The following is an 18,046-nucleotide window of genomic DNA, read 5'->3' on the forward strand; positions in this document are numbered from 1 at the left end:
ACACAATGACATTCTAGACAATTCTGTGCTTCCAACTTTGTGGCAACAGCATGACAATGCCCCCGTGCACAAAGTGAGGTCCATACAGAAATGGTTTGTCGAGATCAATGTGGAAGAACTTGACTGGCCACAGAGTCCTGACCTCAACCCCGTCCAACACCTTTGGGATGAATTGGAACGCCAACTGCGAGCCAGGCCTAATCACCCAACATCAGTGCCCGACCATCAGTGCCCGACCTTACCCAACATCACCCAATATCACCCAACATCAGTCCCCGCAGCAATGTTCCAACAGCTAGTGGAAAGCCTTCCCATAAGAGTGGACGCTGTTATAGCAGCAAAGGGGGAACCAACTCCATATTAATGGCCATGATTTTGGACTGAGATGTACGACGAGCAGGTGTCCACATACTTTTGGTCATGTAGTGTATATATTTATAGTAACACTACAGTATACTATAGTATTTTTTAATGTGGGCATAACGGGAGCTGAGAATGTTTTTATAAAACTGCTACTGTTATATCTTTCTCACATACTCTAGTTTTATTTTGTTTGTACTGTAACATCCCACATAGCCTTTGTGCCCCAGCAGGCCTGGATCCAGAACGCCACTCTCAGGAACAACATCCTGTTTGGCTCCCCACTGGAGGACACTGGTTTCCAGGCTACGCTGGAGGCCTGCGCCCTAGGGCCCGACCTGGAGCTGCTGCCTGGGGGAGACAAGACTGAGATCGGGGAGAAGCTAAGAGAAAACTGGGTGGTCTGGAGGTGGTTAGGGGAGAGGGGCTGGAGCTGGGGAGATGGGCCCTTGAATCATAGTTGGTCAGTGTGTACACTGAAAACAACATATCCACGTGCCAGTGATGATGGACCCTGTTTTTGTGCCTGTCCCTCAACACAGCTCATTTAAATGCAAAAGCTATATTCTATCTTTATGGATACATGCCAAGTATAGACCATACACTAAGTGTAAAAAACATTAGGAACACCTGCTCTTTCCTTGACATTGACTGAGCAGGTGAATCTAGGTGTAAGCTATGATCCCGTCTTTATGTCACCTATTACATACACTTCAATCAGTGTAGATGAAGGGGAGGGGAGAGGTTAAAGAAGGATTTTCGTCTTGTCTCGTCAAGCCTACCAGCATGTTTTTCCTGTTCTCTCTCTGGTTTCTAGTTCTCCCGGTTCCGACCTATTCTGCCTGTCTTGACCCTGAGCCTGCCTGCCGCCCTGTACCTATCAGACTCAGACCTGGTTACGAACCTCTGCCTGTCCTCGACCTGCCCTTTGACTGCCTCCTGTGGTTTTAATAAACTACTCTGTATATTGAACCTTCCGTCTCCTGTGTCTGCATCTGAGTCATATCCTGAGTCGTGTTAGTACGAACTGGCCATGACTGACCCAGCAGACTCGGACCAGCTTCGCAACGGCGTCTCCTCCCAAGGAGCCACCATTGGGAGACACGAGGAGTTGCTTCGAGGTCTTATGGAAGGATTCCAGACCTTGGCGGAACACCATGGCCATGCCTATAATACATTGCTGGAGCAATTCCACGGATTGTCTGTTAGGCAGCCAGCCTCGACAGTAACCTCCCAGCCCCTCAGTAACCCTGCTGTCAGCAGCGCGTCTCTCCAGCCCACACCGGCTTCCCGAGAACCCCGCTTATCTCCTCCAGAATGCTTCGCTGGAGAGTCAGGAACCTGTCGGGCGTTTCTCTCCCAGTGCTCCCTCATCTTCGAGCTGCAGCCCTTGGCCTTTCCCTTAGACCGCTCGAAGATAGCGTACCTCATAACTCTGATGTCCGGGAGGGCTCTCGCCTGGGTTACGGCAGTGTGGGAACAACAATCTGCCATGTGCTTCAGTCTCGAGGTTCGTGGCTGAGGTGAAAAAGGTTTTTGATTCTCCATTGTCCGGGAGAGAGGCTGCCCGGAAGCTACTCCAGCTTCGTCAAGACTCTCGCAGTGTGGCAGACTATGCGGTTGATTTCCGCATGTTGGCTGCCGAGAGTGCCTGGAACCCGGAATCCCTGTTCGACACGTTCCTTCACAGATTATCGGAGGAGGTTAAAGATGAGTTCGCAGCCCGGGAGCTGCCTACGGATCTCGATTCACTCATCGCCTTGACCCTCCGGATCGATAGGCAGCTACGGGAAAGTAGAAGGGAGAGGAGGTCTGATTCCAGTCCCACTCTCTGTGGGGGCTGTCCTGTCCCAGCATTCTACCCTGGACCTAAAGCTGCATCCCTGCGCCTTCTTATCCCATCGTCTTAACGCCACGGAGAGGAATTATGATGTGGGAATCGAAAACTACTCGCGGTGAAGATGCCGTTGGAGGAGTGAAGGCACTGGTTAGAGGGGGCGGAACATCCATTCATTGTGTGGACGGATCACAAGAACCTGGAATATCTCCGCACAGCCAAGCGTCTCAACTCCAGGCAAGCTCGATGGGCCCTGCTTTTCACTCGGTTCAACTTTACCAACTCCTACCGCCCGGGGTCCAAGAATGTTAAGCCGGATGCGCTTTCACGCCGCTATAGCCCCGCTGCTACACCCTCGGACCCTGAGACCATCCTTCCTACCTCGTGTCTGGCAGCTGCACTCATCTGGGGAATAGAGAACCAGGTCCCAGACGCTGCCCGCTCACTGGTCCTGGAATGGGCTCATTCCTCCAGGCTTGCCTGCCACCCTGGCTCCCATCGGACCCTGGTCTTTGTGCGACAACACTTTTGGTGGCCCACCATTGTTCCTGACGTCTCCACGTTCATCGTCGCCTGCACTGTCTGTGCTCAGAATAAGACTCCTCAGCAAGCTCCGACTGGCCTTCTTCAACCACTTTCTGTCCCTCACTGCCCCTGGTCACATATATCCCTGTATATCAGCCCTTCGTCACTGGTCTCCCTCCATCTGATGGCAACACCACTATCCTTACGTGGTGGACAAGTTTTCCAAAGCCGCCCATTTCATTCCCCTCCCCAAGCTACCCTCAGCCAAGGAGTCTGCCCAGCTCACAGTGCAGCACGTTTTCCGGATCCATGGACTTCCGGTGGACATGGTCTCAGACAGTGGTCCTCAGTTCTCGTCCCAGTTCTGGAAGGCGTTCTGCACAGTCATTGGGTCATTGGCCAGCCTGTACTCCGGGTTTCAGCCCCAGTCTAACGGCCAGTCGGAGCAAGCCAATCAGGACCTGGAGACAACTCTTCGTTGCCTCGTCTCTGCCAACCCCACCACCTGGAGCCAGCAACTTGTGTGGGTGTAATACACCCGCAACACCCTTCCCTGCTCAGCCACTGGTCTATCCTTTCGAGTGTTCGATGGGATATCAGCCCCCGCTCTTCCCTGAGCAAGAGGAAGAGGTCAGCATACCCTCGGCCCAGATGTTCGTCCGCCACTGTCGCCATACCTGGAAGAGAGTCTGCTCTTCTAAAGACCACCTCCAGGTATCGACGACAGGCGGACCGCCAGCGGACCCCGGCTCCCCGTTATCATGTTGGGCAGAGGGTATGGCTGTCCACTCGGGATCTGCCGCTCCGGGTGGAGTCCTGCAAACTTTCCCCCTGTTTTATTGGCCCTTTCCTCATCTCTAAGATTCTTAACCCCTCTGCTGTTTGTCTTCTGTTGCCCCGCACCCTCTGTATACATCCCACTTTTTATGTATCAACGATTAAACCTCTGTCTCCCCACCAACTCACCAGGTGGACCTTTCCACATGGATAGTCCTCCACCCTGGACTTCCTAACCGTGTGTTAGTGCATGGATTACAATGTAAGTGGACTTTGTTGGGGTTCATGTGTGTAATAATACAGGCTCTCTATTTCTGTCCTATGACAGAGACCACTTCCACTAGTTCCCTCCTACTTCCTGTTTGCTGTGTGTGTGTGCCTGTCTTGAGTGTGGCAATAAACGTGTGTTCTGTATATCTGTCTCCTACTGGTCATTACCACGCCTAATAACTGAGGCGCCGGGACAGTTGTACCTATATCTAAACTGGCACCTCTTTTGAGACCACTACCAGTTGGTGGGGCTCTATTTTATTTTTTCTAAATTTACTATAAAACGTTATATTTTCGCACACCCAAAATGCCTACTATTTGGAACGCAAGTGCGGGTATTCGGACACGGCCAAAGTCCATAGGCCTAGAACTGGTTGACTCACTTGAGGATCTGTGGACTGGCAAAGGACAGCAGGTCCGTTAGGAGCTTGAAGAAAGCTGATTCCCACAGGACCCCTTTAAAAGTAGTGGCGATGGTGGGGATGAGCCACGACTCGGGGTAGTCCTCCTTCTCTTCTTCTTTCTTCTTCTTCTTCTCCTTCTTCTTGTCTTTTTTATCCCCCTTTTCCTCCTAGTACAGGGAAATAGATGAATCAATACTATTTCAGAGAAAGTTGAGATATTCAGGTAACTCAGTCTATTAAAACAGTTATGACAACCTTTTTTACATTAAAAAAAATCAAGGTCGTGGTCCATAATTGTCGGTTACATGATTATACAATGAACGTGCCAACCCGATTCAGAGCTGGAAAGAAGTGAAAATAAATCAATTTATGTGGTATAAAATATGAATATAGAGAACATTTATTGAAATTAACATATACACACCATCTTACGTAATGAAATAGGTCTAAGGTAAGATATATTTCTACCATGGTAGTTTGAGTCCATGGAGCCCATAGAAATGTTCTCCTTTTTGTAAGCATAACAGCTGATCATTTTTCATAAAGCTTGAGTGTTTGGGTGAAAACATTTCTTTTGTACTGATACTGCTCACCTTGCACAATATTAGTCAAATAGAAAGTGACTGACTGTGTGGGAGACAAAACAAAATACATTTAAATAATAAACCTTTCTGTGTGTTTTTTGTGTTTTTTTGTGTGTTATTTATTTTGTGTGTGTTTGTGTGTGTGCGCACGCGCACACGCATGTGTGCATCTTTGTGCTTCTTTGTACGAGTGTGGGTTGCTCTCACCATCATCAGCACATCCTGGCTGACCCCCTTCCCCAGGCTGTTCTGATGCCCGTTTTGGAGGCCCTCTCCCAGACCTTTGCTTGCCTTCTCCCCTCTCTTCCTAATTTTTGTCAGAAGCCTGGTCCTGGCTGCTTTCAGCTCTGTCTGCATGGTCTGCTGGAAGCGCTGGCTGATCTGGAGGGTACTCTCTGCCTCACTTAGCTCCCACATGTCCTCCTGGACCAGAGGGCGCTTGAAACCATTTAGCACCATGCTGAAGGAGGTAGGGAGGGAGAGAGCGTTAAAGAGAGAAAGAGTCAAAACCAGATCCTTAAATACCCAGACCAAGACCAGAACCCTTGAGATCCAGATCTACATCCAGACCCAATCTCTTGTGAGCCAAACTTACAGACTGAGAGCCATGTTTTGAAGACAGTGAGGAGAATAAGCTACTATACCTGTTGAACCAGTTGAAAGTGATTCTGCTGAGAAATGCGGCTCCAACCTCTGGGTTCTAAAACACACACAACAAAACAGAATGATCAACTTCTTAGGTAAAACAATATCTTTAGAATACCTTTATAATAATAATATGTCATTTAGCAGACGCTTTTATCCAAAGCGACTTACAAGTCATGTGCGCATACATTTTTACGTATGGGTGGTCCCGGGGATCGAACCCACTACGCTGGCGTTACAAGCGCCATGCTCTACCAATTGAGCTACAGAGGACCACTATAGGTTGTTGAGATGCTCTTTTCCAAAACAGCTACCTGATTAATCAGTATATGTGAACAATGAAAAACAATTGACAATAATATCTGACAACTGCTCAGCACGTAGATAGGTACCTTTTTGACCAGGTCCTCTGCTTCCCGGGGGACATCTGCGAAGGCGGACAGGACGAGGGCGATCAACTCCAGCCCAAAGGAGATGTAGAAGAGGCAGAAACGAGGGAGGTCTGGGATCTCTCCCTGGAGAGAGAGGGGGAGAGAGTGCATATATAGAAGGAGTCAGAGGCTGCGGTCCAAACGCGCCTACAGACATGGCAGCTCCTAAGCAACTTTGCAGTATTTTGTTTTGAATTGTTAGATACTACTGTACTGTTGGAGCTAGGAACACAAGCATTTCGCTACACCCGCAATAACATCTGCTACAAAAAATGTCCATTGCTCGTGTTTCTTGGCCCAAGCAGGTCTCTTCTTATTATTGGTGTCCTTTAGTAGTGGTTTCTTTGCAGCAATTCGACCATGAAGGCCTGATTCACACAGTCCCCTCTGAACAGATGATGTTGAGATGTGTCTGTTACTTGAACTCTGTGAAGCGTTTATTTGGGCTGTAATTTCTGAGGCTGGTAACTCTAATGAACTTATCCTCTGCAGCAAAGGTAACTATGGGTCTTCCATTCCTGTGCGGTCCTCAAAGTTCTTGAACTTTTCCGTATTGACTGACCTTTATGTCTTAAAGTAATGATGGACTGTCGTTTCTCTTTGCTTATTTGAGCTGTTCTTGCCTTAATATGGACTTGGTCTTTTACCAAATAGGGCTATCTTCTGTAAACCCCCCCTACCTTGTCACGACACAACTGATTGGCTCAAATGCATTAAGGAAAGTTATTCCACAAATTAACTTAAGAAGGCACACCTGTTAATTGAAATGCATTCCAAGTGACTACCTCATGAAGCTGGTTGAGAGAATGCCAAGAGTGTGCAAAGCTGTCATCAAGGCAAAGGGTGGCTATTTGAAGAATCTCAAATATAAAATATATTTGTGTAACACTTTTTTGGTTACTACATGATTCCATATGTGTTATTTCATAGTTTTGATGTCTTCACTATTATTCTACAACGTGACAAAATATTTAAAATAAAGAAAAACCTTTGAATGAGTAGGTGTGTCGGAACGTTTTACTGGTAGTGTATTCTTTGCTAGCTAGCAAGCAAGCGTAGTAATGTTCTCTCAGATGCCGACAGATGTGTTGATTAAATTTGACACTTCGCAGCCACTGGAGTTTGACATGTGATTACAGTTTTCATTGAATTGTGGGCCATAACAACACCCCAAGTGATTAAAGTTGTTCACTTTTTCCCTGAAGCTAAATCGAGGGCCAAGGGGGTAACTTTTGTGAAATGGACCACCACTTAAGATGGCAATCAAACTGCATTCGGTTTCGATGTGGATTCCTCCGAGGGAAAGTGTCTAGGACGAGAGCTGAGGGGGTAAAAATTACGCTATTGGACCGCCGCCAGAGAGAAAGAAAGTGAGCATTAAACACCCTGACTGTACTTAAGTGATCTTTTCTGTATCAGATAAAGTAAACATAAGTATAGTAATTTGTTAATAATTTGTTCAGCGGGTTGATATAGAGGGAGTCAAAGAGAACGAAAGAGAGCATGACTCATCCTGACTGTACTAAGTGACCATTTATGTACCACAGAAAGTAAACACAAGTATAATCATACAAAATAAAATAAATTTAAAAAACACTCACTTGTCTTCTCGTACTAGCACTGACTTTTCTGATAACTACTTAATTGAGGAAAAAATGTACTATATGACTGTGATATGTGGTTGTCTGACCTGGCTATCTTAAGGTGAATAAACTAACTGTGAGTCGCTCTGGATAAGAGTGTCTGCTAAATGACTCAAGTGTAAATGTAATCATCTGTCATTGCTTCCTCTTTCCCTCCTTCCCACCAGCTCTCCCTTCCTCCCTCTGTACCATTCTGAGGGCCTCTCGTAGCAGGGTCTGGAAGGGGAAGATATCACAGACCAACAGGATCAGCCAGAAGAGGAACAGAGTAGCAGAGTCCACCGCTCCCTCTTTCCTCCTCACTCCCTCCTGACACAGCAGCAGCAGGATCTAAAAGGGACATACAATAATACAGTGTTTTATTTAGCAGACAACCACAGTGATAAAAAGTCACAAGGAAAACCACAACGAATCACAACCAAATAGAAACGAGATACACTGTGGCACAACTATACACTGTGGGGTGAACATTTGTGTCAAAGTGTTTGCGTCGGTCCCTGTTTTTAATTCAACACCAATTAATACATAAATAGATCAATGAAAAGGTTTACCCATGAGACAGCGAACAGAATGGGGTTGGCATAGAAAACCCCAGGATTTGTCTCTGTCGCAGTGGTGTCTCTGGTTGGACCATAATCCTCTCCTAACGTCACAGCTAGACCTGCTATGGCAGTCAGCAACAACAGGCCAACCACAATCTGAGGAGGAGGGAGAGGTGGGAAGGAGAGAGAGAGAGAGATAGTGACAGATGGAGCGATGCAGAGATCATCTCTGTTACTTGCTTGAAGAAAGATTCAGCGTCGATATCACAGAGATTTTTATTTTTTTATCACACTTGAAGGTGCTTAATTTGAGTTTGTAAACGGTCAATAGTTAACCTGTTTACAGAGGTCAGAGCGTGCAACGTTGTAATGAAGTCATGGCAATGATGTCATTACAACATTTATGACATCATGGTCAGGTTCTATACTGCTTGTGTAAGGATGTTTTCTTAACGTAAAAATACGTCTTTATCAGGTTGTAATCTGAGTATCTGACCAAAAAACGACCACAATATGACATATTTCCAATGATGTCTGTATGCCTTTACCTGGTTGTAACAGAAACCAGTTAGTTGCAATCTGGTTGTATATCTTCTCAACCAGAAAAGTACAGGTTACAAACAGAAAATGACATAATGTACCAAATGTTGCCCACTGGGGTATATCTTGGACAGGGGTTTAGTTTACCTGTTTACAGAGGTATAGTTTGGAAAGGTGTTTAGTGGGGATGCCCTTCCTGCAGAGGACTGCTAGGTGCCAGGGGGCACAGAGCCACAGGAAGCCCAGCGGAACCCACACCAACACGGTCTGCTCCACACACACTGGCAGGTCTGGGTCCTCACGCTGCAGGAACGACGAGTTCTAGCAGATAGAAACACATTTTACATAGTATCACACACACACATGCACAAATACGCACACACTCAAACACACACGGTCCAAACTCACCTACTGTATGTATTGACCCAGAAGGACTCAGCCTTTCCTCCAACTCCCTGATTAGCAATTTAATCAAATATGACTCACAGGCGATTAAATCTGAAGGCCAAAGTGGCATGAAACCCACCTGGAGGGAATACGTGTGTGTGTGTGTGTGTGTGTGTGTGTGTGTGTGTGTGTGTGTGTGTGTGTGTGTGTGTGTGTGTGTGTGTGTGTGTGTGTGTGTGTGTGTGTGTGTGTGTGTGTGTGTGTGTGTGTGTGTGTGTGTGTGTGTGTGTGTGTGTGTGTGTGTGTGTGTGTGTGTGTGCTAGCTGTAAGATTCCCACTAGCCCCTCTGGTTTAATAACTCCGGATATGGTCCAGAGCAGGTCATAGTGTCAGACAGCTCGACACACACACACACACACATAACGGAGTAAAAATGTTTTACTTTAAAATTAATTATATATAGCCATTGATTCTTAAAGAATTGGGGGGGGATGGACCAGCTTAATATTGCAGATAGATTGTAACTTCTATCAATGTAATTGTCTGCATCACTTCCAATCCCCCATGTTTTTTTATATATATACTCCCCTTTATTACTTTTCAACCCCGCCATCCTTTCCCTACTTGGAGTAAATTAGTGAACAACAATGCCCAGGCCTCTACTTCCGGCCTATACTTACTATCTACCCCTTATGGACACAGTCAATTTTACAATAATTCTATTATATTTGTTTTTTGTTTTTGTTTTTGCTCCTGAACTTCTATTACTCTCAACCTCTCCGATCATTTTCACGATGTCCATCCGGTTTGCTTCTATATGCCATATCTTTCTAACTGTGCTCTTTCCCAAAAGCTCCCAACATACAACCTATATACTTATTATGGACACAGTATTTTTACATTATTAGCTATCTTTGTTATTATTTGTTGTTATTTGTTATTAGTCCCATCCTTCAACTCCATTCAATACCTCCCATCTATCTCTTAACACCATCCATATAGGATTTCTATTTGCCATATATATTTCAACCATACTGTGATGTTTTACAAAAGTTCTGAACCTTTCTATTCTCATTGCTTCTACAGATTGTGAATTAAAAATAAACATTTTTGCTAAAAGTATTATTATATTATTGATCGATTGACTATGACTTTTCAGATCACCCAGTAATGCTATCTGCAAGGTTAGCTCAAAGTAAATATTGCAATCCTTTAGCCATTCCTGGACCTGTTTCCAAAAACAAGCTACAAATGGACAGAACCAAAACAAATGATCTAATGATTCTGTCTCTTCACAGCTAAATCTGCAGAGCTGGGAAGATTGTATCCCCCATATAAATAACATTCTATTGGTAGCAAGAATTTTATATAATAATTTAAATTGAAAGATTCTAATTTTTTAATCCGGTGTCGTTTTGCGTGTCAGTTCATAAACACTATTCCATGGGATCGGTACGTCAAAAATCTCTTCCCAACTATTTTGCAATCTATATGGGACGGCTGTCAATCCTTTGGTCCTTAAGTGAAACTGATATACTTTTTTATTTATCACAGTTTTCCTTAACCAATTATGTTCTTTAATGCAAGGCCGACAGACAAGTTCCTTACTTTCTCCCCCTTCCACTTTCCTCTTCCACTTTTGCGGTAAGTCTGCAATTATTTGGTTGTAATTTTGGGTAGAGCAAACATTTCCATATGTTTTTGTTAGCTGTATGTCTCCACCAGTCCTACCGATGATATCATTTACGAAGATTATACCTTTTTTAAACATTCTGTCAAAAAATAAAGGTTTTTTGTCAATTAGTATATTTGAATTTAACCACAATATTTGTTGCATTATTTGTTCTGTCGTTTCTGGAGGATTAAATTGATATTGCAACCAACTTTCTATGGCTTGTTTTAGAAATAGTGATATTTGGGAGATAATTTCCTTTTCAAATAACTGCAAATGAGTTGTTGTAATCTGAATAAAGGGAAAAAGGCCTTTCTTGAACATTGGGTGAGACAATCTTGCTAATTTGCTTGAGAACCAGTTCGGATTTAAGTATAACTTTTGTATGACTGAAGCTTTTAGTGATAGGTCTAATGCTTTAATATTTAATAATTTCTGTCCTCCGAATTCATATTCATTATATAAATATGCCCTTTTAATTTTGTCTGGCTTGCCGTTCCAAATAAAATTTAATATATTTTTCTCATATAATTTTAAAAACTGTTCGCTAGGCGTAGGCACTGTTTGTAAACAATGTAATTGTAAATTGTAGAATTTGACAGTACGTCCAACCGGCCTCACAACCGCAGACCACGTGTAACCACGCAAGCCCAGGACCTTCACATCCGGCTTCTACACCTGCGGGATCATCTGAAACCAGCCACCCAGACAGCTGATGACACTGTGGGTTTGCACAACAAAATAATTTCTACACATACTGTCAGATACCATCTCAGGGAAGCTCATTTGCATGCTCGTCGTCCTCACCAGGGTCTTGACCTGACTGCAGTTCGGCGTCATAACCGACTTCAGTAGGCAAATACTCACCTTCGATGGCCACTGGCACACTTGAGAAGTGTGCTCTTCACAGATGAATCCCAGTTTCAACTGTACCGGGCAGATGGCAGACATTGTGTATGGCGTTGTGTAGGCGAGCGGTTTGCTGATGTCAATGTTGTGAACAGAGTGCCCAATGGTAGTGGTGGGGTTATGGTATGGGCAGGCATAAGCTATGGATAATGAACACAATTGCATTTTATTGATGGCAATTTGAATGCACAGAGATACCGTGACGAGATCCTGAGGCCCATTGTCATGCCATCACCTCATGTTTCAGCATGATAATGCACGGCCCCATGTCGCAAGAATCTGTACACAATACCTGGAAGCTGAAAATATCCCAGTTCTTCCATGGCTTGCATACTCACCAGACATGTCACCCATTGAGCATGTTTGGAATGCTCTGTATCGAAGTGTACGACAGCGTGTTCCAGTTGCCGCCAATATCCAGCAACTTCGCACAGCCATTGAAGAGTGGGACAACATTCCACAGGCCACAATCAACAGCCTGATCCAACTCTATGCAAAGGAGCTGTGTTGCGCTGTATGAGGCAAATGGTGGTCACACCAGATACTGACTCGTTTTCTGATCCACGCCCCTACTGTGACCAACAGATGCATAACTGTATTCCCAGTCATGTGAAATCCACAGATTAGAGCCTAATTTATTTATTTCAATTGACTGATGTCCTTATAAGAACTGTAACTCAGTAAAACTTTGAAATTGCTGCATGTTGCGTTTATATTTTTGTTCAGTGGTAGTACTTTTTTGTGTGGTTTCAATGGGTACTTTCTGGTACTACTTCAAATAATTCATCACTATTGGGAAGTTGTTTATGGTGAGAGAAAGAGAGTGCACTCTGACTTACTAGATGTAGCATGCACCACGTCTAAAGAGCTGAGTCAAGATTACTTAACAGAGTCATAACAACCAAGTCACATTTTCTCTCTCTGAGCTCTCTCTCTCCCTGCCCTGACCATGTCCACGGTGAGATAAGAACATTAGAGTAATCTAAACAAAGAAAAAAATTATGACAAAGCCACAATTACTAAAGGATACACTAAAGAACACATTTAGAGCTAAATTAACTTCACATTAGAATCCTTTATATCAGAAAGTGATAATACATTTAGAGTGAAAAAATGCAAGAAGCCTCTAATTAACTTATCAATGTCTTGAAAATACTCTGCGATTCATTTTGCGATTAATCTTGGAATAACTTTTAAATGTGGTCTTTACATAAACTATTGGTTTTGTAAACGTTTTTTTCTGCAGTAACCTACCAAATGGCTTTGAAAATGTTTTAGTGACCTACTAAACAAACAGAGGCCAATGTCCTCCTGAAACAGACCAAACAATCATCCCAGTAAGTTCTCTGAAGGTTAACTGGAAGTTATTCAAGATTGAAAGATAATTAAATATTTTTAGGACAATGGATGTTTTGAAGCAAACTTTCACTGCGCAACCAAGAGTCTTTTCATCTTCAGTCTGCACTAGCTTGAAAGCAAGGTTATGACAGCATTTTTCTCTGGTAGTTCTACTCACCCAGAAGGTGGATCCACAATACTCCTCCAGAGCTTCAGCCGGCATTGTGTCCCAAGAGTCAGCTCTGGTCAGGAAGACACGACAAGACAATAACACACACACTCCTCACACTCCACAGGCTCAGCTCTGATCAAGGCTAGTCTCTCTGGCCTTTCTTCTCCAACAACAGCAGAAAACACGCACACACTCCAGAGGTTCACCTCCAAGCAGAAGATGGGACACTGCTGGGCGAGTCTTCTCGGTTTCCCCACTCCGCCAAAAGCGGTACACACACACTCCGCAGCACACGCTCACAGACACTGAGACAATCGCAGGACGTGACTCGGCAAGACTTTGAGCTATGAAGCTCTTTAATGGATTGCGGTCTCCTCACACACACACACACACACACACACACAACCAGGCACAGGCCAGTGGTGTATTGGTAGTCTGTAGAGAGAGGTTAATGCTTAACTCCGACCCTGACTGAAGAGATAATGCCGTTTTTAGGGCTTCTCCCCCTACTGCATCTGTAATAAAGTAATTAGCAACGTATCTGAACCTTCACACACAGAACACACACACACACATACACACACGTCTCCCAAGGGTTGTGTGAGCACGCCCCGGTCCTGAAACACAACCAGTCCAACTTCTTCCTGTGAAGATCCAGCCCGCTACCGCTTCTCTTCATTCATAACAGACCTGACTAAAGTCCAGAGTTTGTGTTTGTGAGTAAAGAGAGAGAGAGAGAGAGAGAGGGAGAGAGAGAGAGAGAGAGAGAGAGAGAGAGAGAGAGAGAGAGAGAGAGAGAGAGAGAGAGAGAGAGAGAGAGAGAGAAAGAGAAAGGGAGAGAGAAGACCCAAGCTTGTATAAAGGCCTCCCACTCTTCCTCTCTCAGTGTTTGGGGCTGAGTTTTGTATACACAAACATTTTTCCCTCAGAAGAGGAAGTGGGGAGGGAGGGAGGGTAAGAGGAGAGGATGGGCCTCATTAAGCCAAACATAGCCCCTCTCTTTCTTGTTTTATCCTCTGCCAAACATAGCCTCTCGCTCTTCTTTGTTTTACTTACTTTCCTTCTGCTCAGACCTATTCCTCAGTGTTTAAGTAATGTCCGATAAACGTTACAGGATAAGTGATTTGCATGAGTAGATGGGAGGGGAGCTAACTGAGTGTTGCCTGAAAAACATGTTTCAGATACAATTTGCTTTGACAGTTTGTGGCTGAAAGAAAGCCAGAGAGAGGGAGGATTGGGGGGAACTGTGAAGAGCTTGAGTGTTGTCCAACTGGGTACCATTGTGCCCAGTCAAACCCAGCGAGACAAAAACCCATGCACACACATGCACGTGCACACACAACACACACACACACACACACACACATCCTAACACACAAACACACACACACACACACACACACACACACACACATACGAACACACACACGAACATACACACATGAACACATGCACTGGCTACATCTGGTTTCCATTCTGACCGCATTCTCCTGGGTTGGACTCCACTCACATGAGACTACAATGTGGCCTGTTCAAATACTCTAAAATCTTTCTTTCTTTCCTCTCTTCCTTCCTTCCCTTCCTTTCTTCCTTCATGAATAATCACTGATCTGACATGGATGGATTGTCAACAGTGAGGGCTTCTTTGATGAGCAGTGAGCATTTAGTTGATATATATAATACCTGAACATTTACATTATTTGTCACACCTTATGTTGACCTACTGTATGTTTGAAAATAAACTAATGAGCTAAATAAATATTGAACATGATTATTTGGTCTGTATAAACATACAGGTAACTGACAAAATAATGGAAACACTTGAGTGTCATGAATCCCGCTTCCTGAGTCTGTTTCTGCCTGTGTTGCCTGTTTTCTGTTCTGGAGTCTGTTTCCTGAGGTTCCTGAACGCACCCTGTCTGGTTGCCAGGCGACGAAGCGAGGCGGGAGATCTCTCTATTACCCGCACCTGCATCTCATCAGCTATCTGCACACCTGGTCCTGATCATCACCTCTCCACTTCATAAGCTCTGACCTGACATCCATTCCCTGCTGGATCGTTAGCCATGAACAGTATGTTGTGTCAGCGTGTCAGCCTCAAGTTTACTAGAGTTAGTTTTGTTGTTCTGTACTTTTTGCTTGCCGTGTACTCACCTCCGTTTACTCTGTCTACAGTCATTCTCCCTGAACATTCACCCCACCCCTGCCTGGTCGTCGGTGGCTTCTGTGACATCATTGGTTCTGCCTATTCACTCCCACCAACTCACCTCCGCTGCCCGCTCCGTCTCCTGGATAATTCTGCTTCCACATTTGAGTCTGTAAATAAATACTCACCTTCGTTCTACTCACCTTGTCCTGGTCTGCTTCTGGGTTCTGCTTTAGAGAATCGTGACATTGAGTAAATGAGGGATACAAAGTATATTGAAAGCAGGTGCTTCCACAGAGGTGTGGTTCCTGAGTTAATTAAGCAATGAACATCCCATCATGCTTAGGGTTAATGTATAAAAATGCTGGGCAGGCCATTCTTTTGTCAACCATGTCCATGGCTATACCCCTATAGGATGATAATGCCCCGATCCACAGGGTACGAGCGGTCACGCAATGGTTTGATGAGCATGAAAACAATGTAAACTATATGCCATTGCCATCTCAGTCACCAGATCTCAACCCAATTGAACACTTACTAGAGATTCTGGAGCGGCGCCTGAGACAGCGTTTTCCACCACCATCAACGAAACAACAAACGATGCAATTTCCCATGGAATAATGGTGTCACGTCCCTCCAATAGAGTTCCAGAACACTTGTAGAATCTATGCCAAGGTGCATTGAAGCTATTCTGGCTCGTGGTGGCACAACGCCTTATTAAGACACTTTATGTTGGTGTTTCCTTTATTTTGTCAGTTACCTGTACCTGGTAAATAGAAAACAATAAAAGCTCATTGTGCAGCTGTCTAGTGCTTCTTAGAGGTATCATTATACACAAGTTTGTTACTTTATGAATTTGACTATAAAGTAACTATTAACCTGTAACAATAATGATAATGTATCTCTACCCGTGATAATGAGTTTTTCGGGGTGAGGTCACATGGCAGTGTTATTGATAATGGGTATTAGCCTAATCATATTTATAAGTGGGTCAATCCATATGAATTAAATAGCTTTGTAAACACACCCCTTTTGATTTGACAGTGAATTTCCATACACATTTGACCATGGTATAAGTGGTCAGAGAGTTACTTTGTCAAGGTGACGTTTATGCGGTGAGCGAAGTCAAGCACAGGACACCGAGCTACTGGCAGACGTACTTTACTACACAGTATAGGAACATACAAAACAAAACCTCCTAACAGGGAGGAAACAATACTCGCATACAAACAGCAATGCCGACCTTACGGAAAACAATCACACACAACAAACAATGAGAGACAGGGGTACTTAAAGGGAATACAATGTAACATAATGGGAAACAGGTGTAAACAATAAAGACCAAAAAGATGACCACCGAAACATAGATCAGTAGCAGCTAGTACTCCGGAGACGACGAACGCCGAAGCCTGCCCGAGCAAGGAGGAGGAGCAGCCTCGGCTGAATCCGTGACATACTTTTTGAACCTGTATTCCAAAACATTCAGGAGATAGGTGTTCAAAGACTCATTTTGCATATCCCACCATACCATGAGAAATCCATATTTTCGTCACTGAAAAGATAAACAGTTGAGCTTGATATTATTTGAAAGCTTACAAATAGGATTGTCAAACAAATGTATAATTTTTTTTATTTATTTTTTTATAAAGAATTATATGCCCTGACGAAGGCACTGCATTGCTGAAACATTGGTTATTACGTTCTCCCATTAACCTGTTGGGAGCATAAATAGAGTGTGTGACTTACTTTCTTTCTTTTTATACAATTTATAAAGAATTACAAAACGTGAAAATGTAGATAATTAATGTTAAAGGTTAAGGTTAAAGGTTAAAACAATTTAATTATATTTACAATTAAAAAATGACAAAACTTGTTTTCAATAAATCATACAAAAATGTAGCTTGACTACCCTGTTTGTAAGCTTCCAAATTATATCAAACTATATTTTTCAGTGATGAAGGTACGGATGTCCTCTGTAGCTCAGCTGGTAGAGCACGGCGCTTGTAACGCCAAGGTAGTGGGTTCGATCCCCGGGACCACCCATACACAAAAATGTATGCACGCACGACTGTAAGTCGTTTTGGATAAAAGCGTCTGCTAAATGGCATATTATTATTATTATGTCTCACGTATGCTAAATGGGTCAACTTTGAGCACCTCTATCTCGTGAGTGTTTTTACATTCAGGTCCAAAAAGTATCTTTCTGAACACTTATACCAAGGGCAAAACTTATGAAAAGTTTTGTTTAAATCAAAAGGGGTGACGTCAAAAAGTGATTGAATTCATATGGATCGACCCCAAGTAATGTTCCCTCCAAATGTTTGGGGCAATGAGCAAATTGAGCAAATAGGTTTTGTGAGCGGAAACTTGAACATTGTGAGAATTGTGCAACTTCTGGTGCGCGTTTACAGTGAACACTGAGGCTGTACCCTTACAGTTTTAGACAGTAGCCAATAGGCTATTGTGGCTATTTGAGCATAATGTAGGCCTACCAACAAAACCAATGGAGCGAATCCCATAACATTTTCACATGGAAATAGCTTTAGATTTCTATGATATAGCCTAAAGTAGCCTATATGTGGTGTTCAATGTAGGCCTACATTGCATGAGACTTTTAAAAACGTTTTTACATTATGAAGGGCTTGACATTAATTAATGATTTTTTAGTTGGTCTGTAACACCATGGACCAAATAGGTGACTGTAAATTGCATTGTACTGTGTTGTATGATACAAGAAACCACTTTACAAAATTACATAAATTATTACCATACAGAGAATTAGACAATGTAGGCTACCCCTCTGCCTATTGGCTTATTTGCATATTCAAGCCTGTCTCAAAATACAACACTGCTCCTTTAATTAA

The 18,046-nt window shown here is 43.7% G+C and overlaps 1 protein-coding gene across 1 annotated transcript in view; it reads right to left on the reverse strand.

Moving 5' to 3' along the window:
• Nucleotides 1-13,765, reverse strand: part of abcc2 (ATP-binding cassette, sub-family C (CFTR/MRP), member 2) — a 75,749-nt gene extending 61,984 nt beyond the window's left edge. The window contains exons 1-9 of the mRNA XM_041866550.2: nt 13,615-13,765; nt 13,043-13,106; nt 8,706-8,879; nt 8,028-8,174; nt 7,666-7,806; nt 5,795-5,917; nt 5,402-5,457; nt 4,965-5,217; nt 4,153-4,340 (exon numbers count right to left, since the gene is read on the reverse strand). Coding sequence (XP_041722484.2) covers nt 4,153-4,340; nt 4,965-5,217; nt 5,402-5,457; nt 5,795-5,917; nt 7,666-7,806; nt 8,028-8,174; nt 8,706-8,879; nt 13,043-13,106; nt 13,615-13,715 — 1,247 coding nt within the window. The 5' untranslated portion in view covers nt 13,716-13,765. The remainder of the gene's footprint in view (nt 1-4,152; nt 4,341-4,964; nt 5,218-5,401; nt 5,458-5,794; nt 5,918-7,665; nt 7,807-8,027; nt 8,175-8,705; nt 8,880-13,042; nt 13,107-13,614) is intronic.
• Between the last annotated feature and the right edge of the window lie 4,281 nt (nt 13,766-18,046).

Source organism: Coregonus clupeaformis, chromosome 37, assembly GCF_020615455.1.
Source record: "Coregonus clupeaformis isolate EN_2021a chromosome 37, ASM2061545v1, whole genome shotgun sequence".
Lineage (NCBI taxonomy): Eukaryota > Metazoa > Chordata > Actinopteri > Salmoniformes > Salmonidae > Coregonus > Coregonus clupeaformis.